Source organism: Pogona vitticeps, chromosome 2, assembly GCF_051106095.1.
Source record: "Pogona vitticeps strain Pit_001003342236 chromosome 2, PviZW2.1, whole genome shotgun sequence".
Classification (NCBI taxonomy): domain Eukaryota; kingdom Metazoa; phylum Chordata; class Lepidosauria; order Squamata; family Agamidae; genus Pogona; species Pogona vitticeps.
In genome coordinates this window covers 161,090,383-161,109,625 of record NC_135784.1, presented here as the reverse complement: position 1 = coordinate 161,109,625, position 19,243 = coordinate 161,090,383, and the positions used below count along the sequence as shown (strand labels likewise).

The 19,243-nt window shown below is 41.4% G+C and overlaps 1 protein-coding gene across 1 annotated transcript in view; it reads left to right on the top strand.

Moving 5' to 3' along the window:
* CACNG1 (calcium voltage-gated channel auxiliary subunit gamma 1) overlaps window positions 1–18,221 on the top strand; it is a 41,626-nt gene extending 23,405 nt beyond the window's left edge. Inside the window, exons 2-4 of the mRNA XM_020811194.3 lie at window positions 12,731–12,805; window positions 16,297–16,434; window positions 17,465–18,221. Of these exons, the coding sequence (XP_020666853.1) occupies window positions 12,731–12,805; window positions 16,297–16,434; window positions 17,465–17,691 (440 nt within the window). The 3' untranslated portion in view covers window positions 17,692–18,221. The remainder of the gene's footprint in view (window positions 1–12,730; window positions 12,806–16,296; window positions 16,435–17,464) is intronic.
* Window positions 18,222–19,243: the final 1,022 nt, after the last annotated feature.

Sequence of the window (19,243 nt, the reverse complement as noted above, 5' to 3'; positions counted from 1 at the left end):
CAATCCTAAGATTGTGAAATGACCTGCTCAACTTGGGTGCAAGCACTCCAAAAACAAAGGACATGCATCTTGGAATTTCTTCACTACAACGTTGTAACAACCTGCACATGCCTACTGCTTAAATTCAATTGTTTCCTAACAGTTTGCTTGTCCCACTGGGAATCTCTTTCTTAAAAGAGCACCCCAGATTCTAACACACATTACCACAGCCTGAAGATTTAACACCTCTCACCACAGCCTTTAGATCTAACTGCTGGCAAACAGTGTTTCCTAGGAAATTACTGTTTACACCCAGGGAAGCACCTAGCTCCTTGAAGCCTCAGTGTCCCACTGCAATCAAAACTTAGCTTGTGGATCAGGATCACTCAAGCTGTTAGATAGAACAAAAATTGGTCATCCTGAGGTACTACAAAACCCAGCACGTGGTTCATCGCGCAGCTGCCACCATGTGACGAACACAGGTTCGAAAACACACGTGTACGCTTGGACAGAGAGCAATCAGGAGTTTGCACATGCTAAAATGAGCTGAAGAGTCCAATTTCAGCCAGCCATGCTACAACACTCCTTCTCACAAGTCTGCCCACATAAGAACACCCTGGTACTCTCAGATATTATTGTTAAAAGGTCAAGTGGGCTTTGTAGTCCTTAGCCTTAACTTGCACCACTGACAGGACTCTAAGTAAGCTAGGCCGAGGCAGCACTCTCAGATGACCCTATGGCAAGTGTACTGTTCAGGAAACCAAATGAGTTTTATAATCTTTATTTTATTAAAGAAAAAGCATGTTACTAAGCCAAATTAAACCAAAACAAATAATCTAGCATTGTGCTGTTTAGTTACACAGATGTAGTGAGGCAAAGAAAACATGAAAAATATAAAAGAGTTCAAAAATCTTACAAAAGACAAAAATAATCCATGTAGGTCATGACAAGGCTATAGTCCTCAGTGATACTATAGAATAAAAATCCCTAAGCAAAAGTAAAAATCCATTATATGTCCCATAGTCCTTAGAAAAGTAAAATCCAGTAAATATACCATAGTCCTTACTAAATTACAAGAGCATAGTCCATATGGAGTATTCCAAGAAAAGAAGTCCATAAGGAATATTCCACAGAACAGTCCATAGAAAATAGTCCATGCATAGTCCTTAGGAAAAATCCCATAAGTCTCAAAGTAATCCAGCAAAGCATAGAAACCAGTCCATGTAGGTAGGCCACCAAACTCTCTCTCAAGACATCAGGGTAAGTCCCAAATGGCTGAAGTGTAGGTCACGAAACACTGAAAGGTCGGTCTTGGAAAGACAAAGTCCATAGGTAAAAAGTTCCTTTTTCAAGAGTAACTGGCAAGGGCCTAATGCACCTTCCCACGATGTCATCCAATCAGAGTTCGTTACTAGGCAAACAGTCCTGTTACATCACATGAATTCTTTCTCATACACACCAGATGTTATTTGGGTTACGGTGGTGTCTCAAAGAGTCACAACAATTTCCAATTATCTAATCACACAGAGTCCTTCTCAGGCCTTCAGAATAACATTGTCTCTGCTCGCCTAGAAAACAACTTGTCAGCATAGCACAGATACTATATACAAAGAAACAAAATGGAACCTCTCTGGCTCACTTCATAATTACAAAACCCATATGCCTTTAAAAGATTTTTAACTTAAAAACCCATCTCATCTCATTATAAAAGAAGATAACAAATAGAGGATCCTTGGCCTTCGTGCAACATTATGGTAACATAATTCTAAAGAGGCTTGAGGGTAAGGTGCGGAAAACGTATGCCTTTTTCTTGGAGAAATAAAACGTTCGAGGAATTGGAGGACAAATTATGGCATAGCACCAGCTTCATCTTTTTCCTGGAGATGGATGCCCCCATGGGCCTCCATCACATCTACCAGAAGGCTTATAGAGAAGGAGATGCATTAGAAGCATCTTCTGCACTAAGCAGAAATATACTGACAATTACCCCTCCAAAATGTAATTGGGAAAGGTCCTGAACCCCCTGAGGCAAACTAGTGGTAAACCAAAAGTTATTGGAAGACAGTTTTCTTAGAAACCTAATGAAATTTTCTTCCCCTATCCATAAAAGGTCATTTTGCAGAATAATTTCCAAAATTACTCTGACCTTTTCTCTCTTTTTTGCTCTTTTTTTTTTTCATTTTGGGTGGCTGCCTTCCCAGTCCGATCACCACAGCGCTCTAGAATGACAGAAGACAGAGGTCAATGTGGCACAGAGAAAATGGGGGCAAGGCTGCCAGCCCTATCCCCTTTGTTTCTTCTTGTAGTGCCACAGTGCCCAAGATCAAACTAAAGGAGCAAACAAAAGCATTTCAGAGGGGGTGGGGAGAGAACGAACATCTCCTGCAACCACTGCTAGTGATGGACTCCTCCTCTGAGACACTGCTGGGGAATTTCTTCTTCCCTTGGGAAAAAAAATGGAGAAATTTGTTTGATTGGTTTCTTGGCTCAGAAAAAGAATAGAAATATTTTTAGAGGTCACCTGTGTTCACCTGTCAACTCAAATGTAAGCTCCCACTGAGTTCAGTGGGGCTTATCACCAGGAATGTGTGTGCATCGGTTGCAGCATTAGGTACTATATGCAAGATCTGGCCAAGTGGATCTCAGACAGACAAACAGATGCGCATACACACACACACACACACACACACACACACACACACACACACACACACACACACACACACACACACACACACACACACACACACACACACACACACACACACACACACACACACGTACATTTTCTTTTCCCTCTTCTTCTGATAGCACACACAGCTGCAGACTTCCTTGCTGTGTCACAAGTTGGTTTTGAGACACTAAGTTCCACAAGGAGCATGAGATGTTGCAGCATTTCTTAACATGGCACTCTCCGGACTTGTTGTACTGGACCTGCCTCATTCACTCATCCATGAGCACTGTGGTTGAGGAGAGAAGTGAAGTGCACCATACTGGGAGAAATGAAAATCAGGAAAAGGCTGTGTGGTCTCCAAAACAATACAGATGCAGGAACAAGTGATACCTTTAGTGGACCACTAAAAAAATACAACAAAGCAAAAAAGCAAGCTTTCAATGATAATTCATATTCCTCAGGCTGTGCACCAAGTTCTCATGGGTAACGCCAAAATTACATGTTTTTATTAAAGTACCAAAGTCTCATGGCCACTGTTGGGGGCCAGGTGTAGCTTCTTAGGTGGAGATAGCTGTAATCTGCAATCTGCAAGACATTTGTGGGGAAAGGTGTGGCTTCAGTCCCCTCTTCAGCCATATTTGAAGAGTTTCAGATAGAGGAAGGTTACTATACAGACTGGAGAACTTCTATTTGACGGGAAAAGATCCCCTGTGGTTTCACAGACCCTGGATTGACCCAAGAGACATTGGATCCAAGGGACCGATGATTCCTGTAGGAGTCCTACCCAAAATCAAGCACTAAAATCAACAAAATTATTTTAGTACAACATAAAACATCACCTAGCCACCTCTTTCTATTCCTGACATCATCATCATCATCACTATCATCACCATCATCATCATCAACAACATCATCATCATCATCAACAACAACAACAATAACAACAGCAATAATTATTATAATAATTATAATTATAATAAACACTAGTATCTTGGTCAATATTTACAGGTATGGAACTCCCTATGCCACAATGGCATGACCTGTGACAATGTATGGCCAGCACTTCATCAGATGACAGCAGCAGCTTCCACAGTGGGAGCTCCACATGCATGTAAATCTTCAACAGGATATTAACTGAACAAATTTGGTGGCTTTTTATGACATCCTATTTCTGTGACCGAGGATGTCACCTCACCTTGTCTAATGGTAAGGCTGGCCTTGGTAGAACTAGATGGTATTCCTTAGATCTTGGTCTTTTCCCCACCTTTCTGTCCACAAATATTGGCCAGAATTTTTGCTGGATGTTTATGTAACTTGGAATGGCTCGTTGCAGCTAACTGATAAGGTGCCAGGGCATATCTTGGTTGCACACTAGGGCTCATGAGTAGGCAGACAACCAAAACACATACCTTGTTAATTAGCTGCAAGTCGCTACAGCAAGTTACGTAATCCTTCTGCAAGCACCAGTCTGGTTCCAGCCCCTTGCTCTTGCCCTATAAATCACATTCTCTTCATAGTTTAGAATGAAAAAACCTCACTCAGTACTCAAGGTGCTGCTGTTTACAACAATATAGTGTTATACATTTGGTCATGAACATGTTGCAGCTGAAAAAAAAAACTGTCAAGGATTGATATTTAAACCAGAGCAATATGCTTTGTATCAACACACTCAAATGCCAGCTCTGTTTTGCTAACCTTACTGCTGTTCTGCTACTGCTAATCAACCAAAGCACTAAAGATTAAATGATGTACTGAAGAATGGCATAAACAGTAACTATGACGCCTACACAACCATGAATGCACATTGAGGGAACACATTCTTGCATCTGATAGTTATTCTTTTATTCTATACTAGCAATTCATTACAGTGTTTAAAAAGCAATTGATCTATAAAACATTTGACAGAATATACAGTATGTATGTATGTATGTATGTATGTATGTATGTATGTATGTATGTATGTATGTATGTATGTATGTATGTATGTATGTATGTATGTATGTATGTATGTACAGTATGTATGTATATGTATATATGTGTGCTGCTGTAGATGTTGCTCTCTGCCCGCGCCACACTTTCCTCTCACTTTGTGCCAATCACTGTTCTTCTTGCCTGGCTGACAGATGCTCAGGGAACCCTCTCATTTGGGCAGGGTGCCAGTTCATGAGGAAGGAGAAGAAAAGCTCTTCAGAGTGGAATGAGGTGTTAATGTTGCTCAGAGAGGGTGTAGTGGAAGGCATCTCAGAGTTCAACAAAGCAGGTTAAGCCAGAAGCTGACATATGGGAAAGGTTGGCATGGGGGTGGGGAAAGCCATTTCACATGCTTTCTATGAAGTGTTCGGTAGTACTGAACCCAGAGGTGACATTCTGCAGGCCATAAATCCTTGGCAGTAATAAACTGGGTGGAGGAGGCTATTCCTCTGGTTCAAGTTTGATGAATCCTTATAGTAATATATTTGGTTTATTCAACATGCCAGTGCCTGCTGTATGTCCCATTATACTCACTGAATCTTTGTTCTATTGCCCATTGTATAGGACAATTGTGTAGCCTAAGTTCTTCCTATATAGATTTTTCCATATTGCATATTTTCCCCACCACCCAGCTTCCAAAAGGAAGAATTTCTGTTTACACAGGTTGATCTTAACTTTTAAAGATTCCTTCTTTTGCCTTTGTATCATCAACTGTCACACAAGATTAATATTTAACTGCTCAACCACATACTTCAATTCATTAAAAAAAAAACTCTGGTTTATGAATGTGGAATACTGTGGTTCTGTATCTACCATTCAGAATGCCAGGAAAGTGCCGATTATTGCTGCACATTATCATGCCCTCATTGCCAGCAGGAAAAAGGATGCCAAACTTTGCATAGCAAAAGGCAGCCTGAATGTTGACAGCACCAATGGCAGCAGTCAAGATGCTCTATGGGATATCCTCTTGTGCTCATTACCATTGACAAAGAGACACCAAGCAGGGGAAAATTCCAAAACTTGGCTACTTTTTTTTATCAGTTAACCACTTTTTACCCAAACATAAAGCAACCGTCAGGGCTGCGATAACACACTTACTTTGTAATGTTCCTGCTGGCAAGCCTTTTCCGTACATGCTCAATCTTACCCTGTTTGCCCGAAAATAAGACAAGGTCTTATATTAATTTTTGCTCCAAAAATGCATTGGGGCTTATTTTCGGGGGATGTTTTATTTTTTTTTCATGTACAACAATTTACGTTTATTCAAATACAGTCATGTCATCTTCTTCTGGTTGCTGCACAATGGTAGAGGGCAGGGTTTCACTTAACTGGGGCTTATTTTTGGGGGTAGGGCTTATATTACGAGCATCCTGAAAAATCATACTAGGGCTTATTTTGAGGTTAGGTCTTATTTGAGGGGAAACAGGGTATAACAAAGTCACTATTTTTTTCCCATTTGAGACGCATTTTTTGAGGATCAATATTTCAGCCCCTGCAGCCTGAATTCTTTCCAAATAGCAGGTGGGGGCAACCATTCTCTTTCAAGATAAACAAATTAATATTTTCAATTTATATGAATTATTTTAAATCTTGGAACATCTGCGGTTGTCTATTTCTGAATGGGGGAGGGGGTGTTAAAGGCTTTGTTTAAATAAACTTGTAACTTGGAAACCATTTATTCAAATTTTCCCATATTTGGTACAGAGCAAGAGCAGGCTATCTGCTACAACTGCATTGAATTTGGTTATGACCTGAAATGTAATTTAAATGTTATACTTTTTGTTTGGGCTGTACACTTTTTTAGAATTGTCTTATAGAATGTTGATTCATTTTGCCAGCACATGACCATTGCTGCAGTCTTATGAGCCATAATCATGAAGTCAGTGAGGGACATGGTGGTGCTGTGGGTTAAACCACAGAAAGCCTCTGGGCTGAAAGGTCAAAAGACCAGCAGTTCAAATCCACGTGGTGGAGTGAGCCCCCGTCGCTTGTCCCAGCTCCTGCCAACCTAGCAATTCGAAAGCATGTAAAAATGTGAGTAGATAAATAGGGACCACATCGGTGGGAAGGTAACAGCATTCTAGTGGCACTGGCCACATGACTACAGAAACTGTCTGTGAACAAACACTGGCTCTACGGCTTGGAGACGGGGATGAGCACCACGCCCTAGAGTCGGACACCACTGGACAATTGTCAAGGGGAACCTTTATGAAGTCAGTGGAACAGAGGAAAATGGAAATGAGAAAAATAGCAGAAACAGTTGGGAAAACACCCATCTAATACCCTAATTTATACCCTTGGAGCACAATTGAAGCTGGCTTGTGACTATGCATGCAATGTCTTTATTTACTAAGGGGCTGGATTATGGAACAGGTGGCAATATGGTTGTGCTGATCCCACTGACCCAGTTTTTGTACAATTTACTGTCAGTAAATACCGTGGCCTCCTTAAACTCCATGGATGATCTTCCTTCTTCATCCATACTAAGGATTTATAGAGGGAAAAAACCCAGTTACCTACTGTAGAAGTATTTGTGCTAGATAACTAGAGACAGAGAATATCAGAAGATGCTCACAGAGCAGTCATATTCATATTAACTCATAAATAAGCCCCTACATCATGCTGGTCTTCTCTAAAGTACAATGTTACTGAAACGGATCTCCAATAAATGAGATCAGAATCTGGAATTTTCCATGCTGCCCAGTGTTTTGCCCCAAATAACTTGGCCTTCATAGAATCATAGAATAATTGAGTTGGAAGGGGCCTATAAGGCCATTGAGTCCAACCCCCTGCTCAGTGCAGGAATCCAAGTCAAAGGAGATCTGACAGATGATTGTCCTGTTTGTTCTTGAATGCCTCCAGCGCTGGAGTGCTCACCACTTCCCGAGTTAATTGGTTCCATTGTGGTACTATTCTAAGAGTTCTTCCTGATATTCAGCCTAAATCTGGTTTCCTGTAGCATGAGCCCATTATTACATGTCATGCACTCTAGGATGATCAAGAAGAGATCCTGAGCCTCCTCTGTAAGACTATCTTTCATGTATTTGAAGAGTACTATCATATATCCTCTCTGTCTTCTTTTCTCAAGGCTAAGCATGCCCAGTTCTTTCAGTCTTTCCTTCTAGGGCTTGTTCTCCAGTCCCCTGATCATTCTTGTTGCCCTTCTTCATGTCACAGAATCCAGGATTTCTGGAGATTAAAATCCAAATCATCTAGAGGGCCATGTTCTACCCAGTAAGACTAACTTTGCTACTAATGCAGCTGCACTGCTTGGCGCATTTGAGTATCTGAGGTCCTTAGTGTATTCGTGAAGGGAAACATGAGCGATCTGACTCTTACAGACTCTTGTTCTAAGAGAGAAAAATTTTCCCAGGGAAAAAAAAAATCCCCTCCAAGAAATCTTGCATGGCTTCTCGGAAACGTTGTGGCCACTTTTTCTGGAAGAAGCACCAAACTGCTTAGTACAGTTCCTGGGGCAGAATGTTATCCCCACCTCCACCACAGGATTCACCAGGAAAGGGCAGAAGGAACATCAGGTTGTACAGGATTATATCAACACTTGTGCAGAATGGCATCTTTCCTGCACAGGATTATGTGGAAAATAACATTATATTGCATGGAGTTTGCCAATTTTCTGTGCAAATCAAGGGTCAAAAAAGCCAAGGAAGAGGGAAAATAAAATGGAATTGTTTTTCTAGAGTTTGGAAGCTTTGCTGATGTAAAGAGAAGTCAACAGTCTGATTTGGCGGGGCTAGACTCAGAAAATTGCAGAGAACAAGAAAATGTGTGAATACGCCTGGCACTTGTGACATTTTTTCTAAATAACCATGTAGGAATTTTGCATTAGGCTGAAAGGATTAGTCTTCCAAAACTTGTGCTAAAGAAACGCTATTTAACAAGTTTATAAACTCATTACACGATTTAGATACATAGCAGCACCGATAACAGAATGTGCCAGACTGTTGTTTTCCTCTTCTATATTAACGGGACAAAAGTCCCATCATGGTTGTAAGCCAGCTTGCTTTTCTGACCAGTAAAGATAAAGTCTGAACTAGGCAAACAAAAACAATGTCCAACCAAGTCCAATGAACTGTGCAAAGCTGCTGAAAGCAAATGCCCTAGGAAAACATGTCTGGGAAGGTGAATGCACCATGGCGGCTGGCTCTGCATCTTATTCTAGAGGGGATCCTCTCTCTGAGTTAGAGTATGTTCACAAACATCCAGAGAAAAAAAACCCAAAATAGAGATTCTCAGATTTTGTCCCTCCACATCTTTTTTTACTTCAACTCCCAGTAGCCCCACCAAGCATGGCCCATGACCAGCGCTTCTGGGAATTGAAGTCTAAAACATTGGGAAGGAGCAAAGGTTGAGCGCCACTGCATTAAGCTATGTCAAGGCTGGCAATCCTGTGGACCTTCTAGGTCAGGGGTGGGCAAAGTGTAGCCAGGGAGGGGGCAAGTGGCTGCCAGCCTTCCTCCAGTCCCTCTTTTTCCAGCAGAAAAAGGCAAAATACTACTTCAGGAAGACTCCAACTTTTAAACCAGCTAGACACCCCCAAACATACAGCATACATTCTCTATTTAAAAACAAAAATTAATATATATATTTTTCCCCAGAACTGGTAGTGGACTTTTATTTGTTGCCACTTGGGGCATTTTAAGTGTCCTGTAAGGTCCCATGAGAGGATCCAGAGGCCAGAAAATCATCTACTCCAAAATCACCAGGGATCCTCCACTCCCCCTCTATATGTTGATAAACTATTGCTCTCATCATTTTTCACCCTTTGTCAGGCTGCACGGGGCTGATGAGAAATGGAGTACAGCAATATACAAAAGGCCCTTGGGTTGCCAAGGGAGGGTTCCTTCTTGGGTTGTTATTTAGATTGTAGGTGGCTAAGAGAGGCAAAAGGGACGTGGTGGCACTGCGAGTTAAACCGCCAAAGCCTCTGTGCTGCAAGGTCAGAAGACCTGCAGTCGTAAGATCGAATCCACATAAGGGAGTGAGCTCCCATCGCTTGTCCCAATTCCCACCAACGTAGTGGTTCGAAAGCATGCAAAAATGTGAGTAGATAAATAGGTACCACCTCGCTTGAAAGGTAAACGGCATTCCGTGTCTAGTCATGCTGGCCACATGACCACGGAGGATTGTCTGTAGACAAACGCTAGCTCTATGGATTGGAAACAGAGATGAGCACAGCTGCCTAGAGTCAGACACGACTGGACAAATTGTCAAGGGGAACCTTTACCTTTACCTAAGAGAGGCAAATCTCTTGAAAACCCAAGCTACATAGTGCAGAAGAGACCAGCTAAATAGCATCAGGGCTGTAGCAGAATATTTTGAGGGAGTCCAATGACTGCCTACTGCTTAGGCCATTAGTATTTTCTGCACAGGCAGGAGTTATTCTACTAGGATATGAAAAGCTTTGGCTTTTCCCTCTTCCTCATACTTTAAAAGGTACAGGAACCTTTCTCTCCTTTGGTCATCTGACATTTTTTCTTCTTTTGTAGAACAAGTAGAAAGGAAAACCGGAAATAAAGGATCACATTCTAAAGCTTTGCTTCTACAAAGAGTAGCCTCCACCCTCAGAGACTGGCCTCTTGGTCATTTATAAAAGCATTTCCATTTCCCTCTGTTGTTATTTCTGCTAAATTTTAGATTCAGTCTTGCATTTTAACTTACTGAATTGCCTCACATTCCTGATATAGTCTCATAATTTTACGGGATGTTTAGAAATAGGACTTCCCTTAATATTAGTTGTGAGGTTTTTTTTAAAAAAAAAAAAATTTCAGCTCACATCCCAGTATTTAAGAGTATCTCAACAGACAAGAGTTCTACAGGAAAAGCTTTTCTGTCCCTTACCTTCTCTCACTGAATTTCTCAAACGTTCAGAGGTTTTCATCCATTCTATTTCTGTTCCTTAGATTTCTGTCAGCTGGCTGGGTAGCTCAGTGGTTTAAGTATCAGGCTGCAAAACCAGAGGTTGAGAGTTCAATTCTCCATTGCGCATCCCAGCAAAAGAGCCAGCCTGTGCAACCTTGGGCAACCTGCACAGTCCCAGGGCACGCCCGGAAGAAGGAAAGGGTGAACCACTTCTGATTATACTCTACTTAGAAAATCCTGGAAAGGGTCACCATAAGTTGTATTCGACTTGACAGCACACATACACACAGAGAGGCTTTGTCAGAAGTACAGGAGGCAACAGGGTTTGAGGCACCATCTTAAATTGTCTAGTGTTTGTACTGTATATTCAGGTCCATGGGGATATGAGAACACAGTTTGGATTTTCTGCCTTTGGAGGCAATTCTGTACAGCAGAAAGGCCTGTCAAAAAAGGTTAGCAGTCCTACCCTGCTCTCAACCTTGAGTGCAAGATATTTGTCATCATTGAAAAAGAAAGATCATTACTCAAAAAGTCTCAAAAGGCTTATTTATGGATGGTAAGCAAGAAGACAGCATTTCTAGGCAGCTACCTCATTACATAACATCTATCCACCAAATTAGGATTGCTGTTGGATGCTAGACTCTGCCTGTTGGATCTCCTTCTGTAAGGAGAAGAAAAGGCAACCTAGCTGCACCTCTTTTCTCCCAGCCACTACTTAAGATAAGCCGGAGGAGGGAGGTCCCGCATGGCAGAGACAATTCTTTACCTTTCCTAGATATTAGCTTCTGTTGAGGAAACATAAACCACACCTTTTGGACTATTGACTGGTACAACTGGAGAGAGTCCAATGGCTTTGCAGGGTTTGATCTTCATTGGCAAGGATGCTAAGGTAAAGGTTCCCCTTGACATTTAGTCCAGTCATGTCCGACTCTAGGGGGCAGTGCTCATCCCCGTTTCCAAGCCATAGAGCCAGCATTTGTCTGAAGACAATCTTCCGTGGTCACGTGGCCAGCGCGACTAGACACAGAACGGCGTTACCTTCCCACCGAGGTGGTATCTATTTATCTACTCACATTTGCATGCTTTCGAACTGCTAGGTCAGCAGGAGCTGGGACAAGCAACAGGAGCTCACTCCATCGCGTGGATTCAATCTTAGGACTGCTGGTCTTCCGACCTGGCAGCACAGAGGCTTCTGCAGTTTAACCCGCAGCACCACCACGTCCCCTTGGCAAGGATGCTACTCTTTCCTTAATTTGCATTGACACCTTGCTGGGTGCACTCCTGTGGTCTTCGGTTCATCTGAAGAAGTGTTCTGGGACATTAAAAAGCTTATGGAAAAAATTATTAGTCTTATAAGTGCTATATCACTTCTAGTTTCTTTTGTTCTATATCAGATTTGCATGTCTACCAGCTAGGTAAAAGATAACAGTGTTGGGAGAAGGGTTAGAGTTCAGAGATAGACTTTCATGCAGAACTTCTGGCCATATGTAGGAACACACACACACACAAACCAACTTAAATCCCTGCCTTCTAGGATCTTCGAAGGTAGGTCTGGGAAGGACCTGAATTCTGAGATATAAGGAGCCTTCTGCCAATAGGAACCTGAATGAATAAGTAAATGGTTTTGACCTATTTAAATGCAGGGCTTTAAAAGACGAGGAACAAGGAACTAAATAAACAAAACCAACACATACAAACTGAGGAATCTCTTCATCGTGCCATGAATAAATATGCTACAATCCACTAAAGCTGATGCCAAACAGAAGTTTAAGATGTTATGATTGATGTGCAGCATAGTATAGTAGACAAGGTGACAGATTAGGACTCGGGAGATCTGGATTCGAATTTGAGCTCCACCATGGAAACTCGCTGGAGGGCAGCAACAGTGGAACCAGTCCTTAAATATCTCACTTTCCTTGAAAACTCTATTACAGTCACTGTAATTTGGTTTTTACTTGACATATTCACAATATGCCACAAAATTCTTTGTTTGCTGCCATGGCATCTTCCTCACCCTGAAATCTCCTTGAAGTTATAACTCTTTGTACTTCGCTAAAGAGAAGTCAGATTTACTTTTGAAGGTGTGTGGGGGGGGAGTAGAATTTTGCTGCTTGTTCTTCAGCCTTTTCATCTTTCTCAGTTTGCAACTAAGATCAAAATAATAAAGGAAAACCGTTAGGACTGTGTTTTCATCCACTGGTGTTTTCTCTCTTTTCTTCCCTTCAGAACGCAACTGCTCTTATTTCACACACTTTGTCTCAGGAGAGAGCACGGAAATATTTGAAGTATCAACACAAAGAGGTAAGAAGGCACTCTCTTTGTTATGGCCGCAAGGTACCTCATGTAGGAGCCCAGCCAGTATAATTAAATGCCGAGTTCAACCATCAAGGAGGTTGCTTCCAACAAAAGGAAAGTTTTTTTAAAAAAAAAGACTGTAGAAGGAGGGCTTCCAGAATATGACTCAGTGCCTTTCCTAGGGCGTGAGGAAGAAATGGATATGGCTTAGCAACAGGAAAAGGATGAGGGAGGCAGTCCATGCATGGCTGTTCCCCCCATTTTTAATCATCCATCCTGGTGATAGGTTCTAGGGAACACAAAATATTGCATACTTTATGAATGATCCAAAAAAGATATTGTATTGCCTACCTGTGGATTTCGTTTTTTATAAAAAAAAAGGATCTCATGTGCCCTCACTTCTGAGTCAGTCCCACTGAACACAAACGTCCTTCTGCACAGACATGCATAAGATTGTACTGCTAGGTGAGGTTCAGAACTAGCCTGTGGAATTCCTTAAATGGCAGCTCCCGAATAGTCTAGGGCAGTGGTCCCCAACCTTGGGCCTCCAGATGTTCTTGGACCAACTCCCAGAAATCCTGGCCAGCAGAGATGGTGGTGAAGGCTTCTGGGAGTTGTAGTCCAAGAACATTTGAAGGCCCAAGGTTGGGGACCACTGGTCTAGGGAACATGCCAAGGTATCTCAGAACCACTGGCCAAATGCTGTTGGATATATAGAACTGATGGATAACTGGGTCTTATGAATAGGGAAGGCAGGCTCTGAGTCACCGGCTGCTGGTGGAAGCACTGCTCAGCTTTTTGTCAGTCGTTTGACCTTTCCCGCCTTTTTTCAACACTAGCACTGTATGGCACAATTCTTTTCTGCAGCTCTCCTAAATTACAGTAGTTAAACAACCTTACTTATGCAAATGGGTAACTTTCCATATAGCAATTGTAATGATGATGTTTATCCTTAATGTAAGGCACCAGTGGGAATATTATGATATGCTGGGCTCATTTGTGATATTTCTTATTGTTTCTTTGCTTACAGTTTATGTCTCGGCATGGCAGAGCAACACCAGAATAGAACCTTCATCTCCTGTTCAGCATTCATGAGATTACAAAGATGGTCAGCTATTTGTACAGAGGAAAGGGGAAATTGAAAGGAATAGAACACTGGTTCCCAGCTTTGGAACCCAGATGTTCTTGGACCAAAACTCCCAGAAGCCTCCACAACTTGCTCTGCTGGCCAGGGTTTTTTAAAGTTGCAGTCCAGGAACATCTGGGTACCCAAGGTTGGGAGCCGCTGCTAGACATAGGATTGCTTCTGTCAAATCAATTCTGCTTTTAAGATCAGGAAAGAAATTCAAGAAAACTGGAAACACAGGATAAAAAGAGCACTGTACAATAAAACATATTTGCCCTTTTCTAAAAATAAGCATCCTTATATTCCAGCCATCCAATTACACTTTTTTGTAGCTTTTAATACATTGAATAACAAATGGAGAGAGACAAAATGAGTAAAATCTGCATATTAACACAGAACATCCACAACATTTTGAATTATTTAATATGTATATATATCACCCTCCCCATTCAGGCACTGCGTGGTTTTCCTAACTCTGCAATATACCACAGATCTAATCTCAGCAGCAGATTAATGTTATTGTCTCACTTGTTTATATACATTGTTATGTATCACGTATGTGCCTATGTTTTTCATTTGTTTTGCTTGTAATCTAGAACAGTAATAAATATTAATGTACTGTAAAAATACATTATAAATCTCTCTGTATATTAAATATGCATAGCTTTAGGAGCCCTTAAGATCAGAGCTAAGCCTGTGATAGTAAATCGCCTAGAACAGTTCATTTGTTAACAACTGAAGGCAGTCATAACATTTATTTGTTAATTCATTATTTGATTGTTCAGTAGTTGAAACAAAAATCATTTCAAATTACTTAAAAATGGATGAAATGGACAAAACTCCTGATTAGCCTCTGACAGCAATGAAGCAAAGCAACAAAAATTGTTAATAATTAATCAGCAATAATTTTGCCTACAATCAGCTGTCAAAATAACATATTTTACAATTGTTGCAATTTTTAACAAATCAGGGTTTCCCAAAGAATTTTAGCAAATTGTTTATATGCAGTGAGTATACTCTTCCTGAGATAGACTCCTATTACCTCAGGTTTTGAAGAAAGCTGTAGGTCAAAAGGCAGGAAAATAATATCTTGGCCCTCATCAAGGGAATCCCTTAGATTCAGACAATTCACTCAGTTTTCATCTAATGGACTTTCAGTTTCTGATTTCTCAAAGAGAGGAACATGGTCTCATATAGTCTCAAAGTACTTATACAACACTTTTCAGTAAATGAAGCAATATCCAAAGAAATAGGCTCACGCGGGCTGCTGTGTCCTTTCCCTACGCTTGGGCACCAGCTCCTATGCATTCTCATATGGATGTCATGCCACAGTGATGCCATGTCGAGTACTGCTGTGTTGGAACATCCGTCAGCAGCAAATCTTAAAATGAGGCAGCTAAGCTATGAAGCAAACATCCCCCCCACACACACACTTACTAGGGAAACTGCCCTCTGTATGGCTTGAAACACAAGTCCAGTCACTCTGAGTAAAATGGTGGGATTTGTACTCCAAATGTTCCCAGAAGACACCAGACGAAGGCTGCATTAGAAACACACTCCTCAGAGCAAAGGGATGTATTTCAACATATGCAAAATATGGAAGAGGATTACCCTGGAATACCTTTACTATGCAAGAAGCTAAATTGATGCAATTATTTCTTATGGTTATGGAAATAATATGCATAACCTAGTTTATTTGTCTCATATGGTTCAAGCAGTATTTAATTTCACTCCAGGGGAATTCCAGCTATCTCAAAATTTGTGCCCTGCGTAATGTCTTAGCTGATCTTTAGATGAGAGGTTCTCTTATGTTCTCCAGATTTGGGGGCAATAACTTTCAGAGTCTCTGACCATTGGCTAGGATGTCTAGGGCAGTGGTCCCCAACCTTGGGCATTCAGATGTTCTTGGACTAAAACTCCCAGAAGCCTTCATCATAAACTGTTCTGGCCAGGATTTCTGGGATTTGAAGTCCAAGAACATCTGGAGGCCCAAGGTTGGGGACCACTGGTCTAAGGCACGTGGGGAGCTGTATCTGAGGAAGCCAAGAAATGAAAAAAGAGCTTTGCTTCAGAGCCCTCCTCTTCCTTAAACTCTTTGTTCTGAATTCCTGTTTTAGATCACCTCCCCATCACAAAAGGTAGGAACAGCCAACAAAAGGCAAAACTACACAAATTATTTCTATTTCCAGTCCTGATGACTACTGGATGAGGAACCTTGTAGACTGTTTTAAGGCAATTCTATCTTTTTTAAAGCTCATTTTTAAAGGTGCATTGTTTTGATCTATGTTTAAATGAATGACACAGTTCCAACATCACTGGAACAGCTGCTTGTTGAGAAAAATTACTCCCCCCCATCTTTTTGTCTTTCCAGAGTACAGCATTTCTGCAGCTGCCATTGCCATCTTCAGTGTCGGCTTCTCCATCATTGGAACAATCTGTGTCCTCTTATCCTTCAGGAAAAAGATGGATTATCTCCTTAGGCCAGCGGCCATGTTTTACACATTCTCAGGTAGAACATCCCATAAGAGGTGTATGGATGTCATGGTGTGAATTATATTTAGAAAGGATGGGGATAGGAATCGATGGGAATGAGGATCAAATTGACAAACAGAGAATGACAAGAGACTGGTCAAAAATGAAATATTTATTTCTAATCTGAGAAACATATCATCTATGTAGCTGGCTCACTTTTCAAAGTTTTACTCCTTCAAAAATAAGAAAAAGACAAAGAGAAGAAGAGTACATATTTGGCACCGATTGTGAAGTTGCCTTTGTCATCTCTGGTTGGCTTCATAGCTTCCAGAGTGCCTTCTCTTTTCAGCTACAATTATTTGTTCTGGTCTCTTGAAGATACTAGCGTCATATTCTTCTTGCATACAATTGTTGCCATGTGCTTCCTTGCCAAAGTGTTGGATGTACAGTATCAAGAGAACAATTACCAGACTGTTTGTGTCTTTTTGGAGGAGAGATCAATGTAAGGTTGTGCTGTTTAGCAATGTACAATTAGACTATGCACATGCACACAGGGCTCGTGAACGATAAGGTAGTCAAAAGGTAATCGGCATGGTGGCTATATCTTTTCTCCAGTGTCAGAGGTACCTTACTCTTGAATATGAGTTGCTATTGGGTCCTGATTGTGGGCTTCTCATATAGTTGATTGTGGTGGAAACAGGGATCCTGGAATAGATTTGCTTTCAAGCTGATATAACATAGTTCTTCTTATCGTGTTCCTGCAATACTGGGCAATTGGAAAGAAGATTCCAGGACTAAGTTAATTTGTAAACAACTAATAATTAGGATTGTTTTTCAGACCCATTTGCTGGTCTCCCACTAGTATGGGCCCATAGAATCCATGGGATTTATATAAATGTTGATTTGATCTTTAGACAGGTGGTTCTCTCGACTATGTTGACTAATCAAAGCAACTGATTCATGAGGTTTATTTTGGTTGGGACTAGAAGCTAAATTTCAGCCAATTATGCTAATTTTTCCACTCAGCTATTAACCCTCTACCCTGATGTTTTTTCACTCTCTCTAAGGTTTGTGCATTATCATATCTGTGGAAGTCATGAGGCAATCTGTCAAGAAGATGGTTGACAGTGATGACACGGCCTGGATCGAATACTATTATTCCTGGTCCTTCGCCTGTGCTTGCACTTCCTTCGTCCTGCTCTTCATCTGTGGAGTGATTCTTCTCTTCATCTCCTTGCCTCGAATGCCCCAGAACCCATGGGAGACTTGTATGGATGCCGAACCAGAGCATTAAGACACTTCATATCCTAGTGCCACTTAAGGAACATCGTATTCCCTCTCCCACCCCAAAAGGTCAGCTATATATAGATATTATAGGAGACCTCCAGGAGCCAGCGTAGGGTGACTGAAAAATCTTTGGGTAATGCCTGTTTGTAGAATCAAAAGTGAGAGACTCATACAAAGCAGTATTCCTGTTGTAAAGTGTGCTCAAACTGCCAGCTTGGAGAACAGTGATAAATCATTGCGCTCTGCGATAACCACCAGTTCGTAAGACCACCCACTTGGTATCGCTGAGGAAGGAGTGATAGTAACCCAACTGATTTTTACTGCACCACAAAGAGAGAAATACACATGGCCCTTTTTTTGGAAACATCTGTGAACAGAAAATCAAGAGGTCTAATCCATATTCTAACCTCTGTATAGGGTATTTTCTCTATCTTTATCACTGGAGATGAGTAAACAAATGTAAATAATGCTACTTTGAGTTCTTGGCATGTGTGATGTTATTAAAGTACATTATGAATAAAAAAGAATTTGGGATAACATGGCATGGTAAAGTCTTTCTTACTATATCAGACAAAGTCCAATTGGGACAAAACATGTGCAGAAGGGCTGTGGTGCGGTGGTTTTTCCCATCTAGCAGAACCCCCTTTCGGCACCGATTTTTGAAACCCAGATAAGATCAGGTGTATGAAAGGGAACCCGCTGGTGTGTGAGAGCGCACACGTTTGTCCTTTGCAACCACGTTAACTAAATTGGGTTCTGATCCCTGGTGAGCAAAAGTCATGTGTCTGTTGATGTCTGTAGATGCAAGTCTCTGGTCTGGAACTCCCACAATTCTCCCAGGGAAATCATTGGAAAATTCTGGGAACTGGAGTCCAAAAAAATCCCAATCCCAAGAAATATAGCATTTAGGTTTTGTAGTGCTAAATCTGGAACTCCAGGTGCTTCTCAGGACACTCCCCAAGGTCAGCCCTCTTCTTGTCAGAGGTGTTAAAAAGAAGAAATCACCGGGGAGGGGGGGGTTATATGTTCATGTCTTCAAAAAGAATAAGATGTGTGTGTATGTGTGTTGTGTGTGTGTGTGTGTGTGTGTGTGTGTGTGTGTGTGTGTGTGTGTGTGTGTGTGAGAGAGAGAGAGAGAGAGAGAGAGAGAGAGAGAGAAGTTAATGCTCACTGAAGATCAAACAGTGCTCAAATGTTTTGCATTACAATAGGGATGACTTTCAGCCATATTCTGTTCCAGAGGGGGGGAAAAAATCATCTTCCAGCTCCTGTGAGGTTTGCAGCTAAGCTCCAGAGGAACAGGGAACTCAGAGGGGGAAGAGATGATTATGTTGTAGTCCCTGCTACTCAGGAAGTCCTGTGTCTTGCACCCTGCCAGTGTTATCTCCACTGCATCACTGATTGTTTGGCTCATTCTACCTGATTTCCATGTCTAGTCGGAAATCTCTTTGTCAGTGATGCATGAAGGAGTACTTCCTTAGAAGGGGACCGTTGTAGCTTGCAGTTCTGATATGTGGTGTTGCCAAGATAAAGGAAGGCCCTTCAAATGGGGAGAGAAA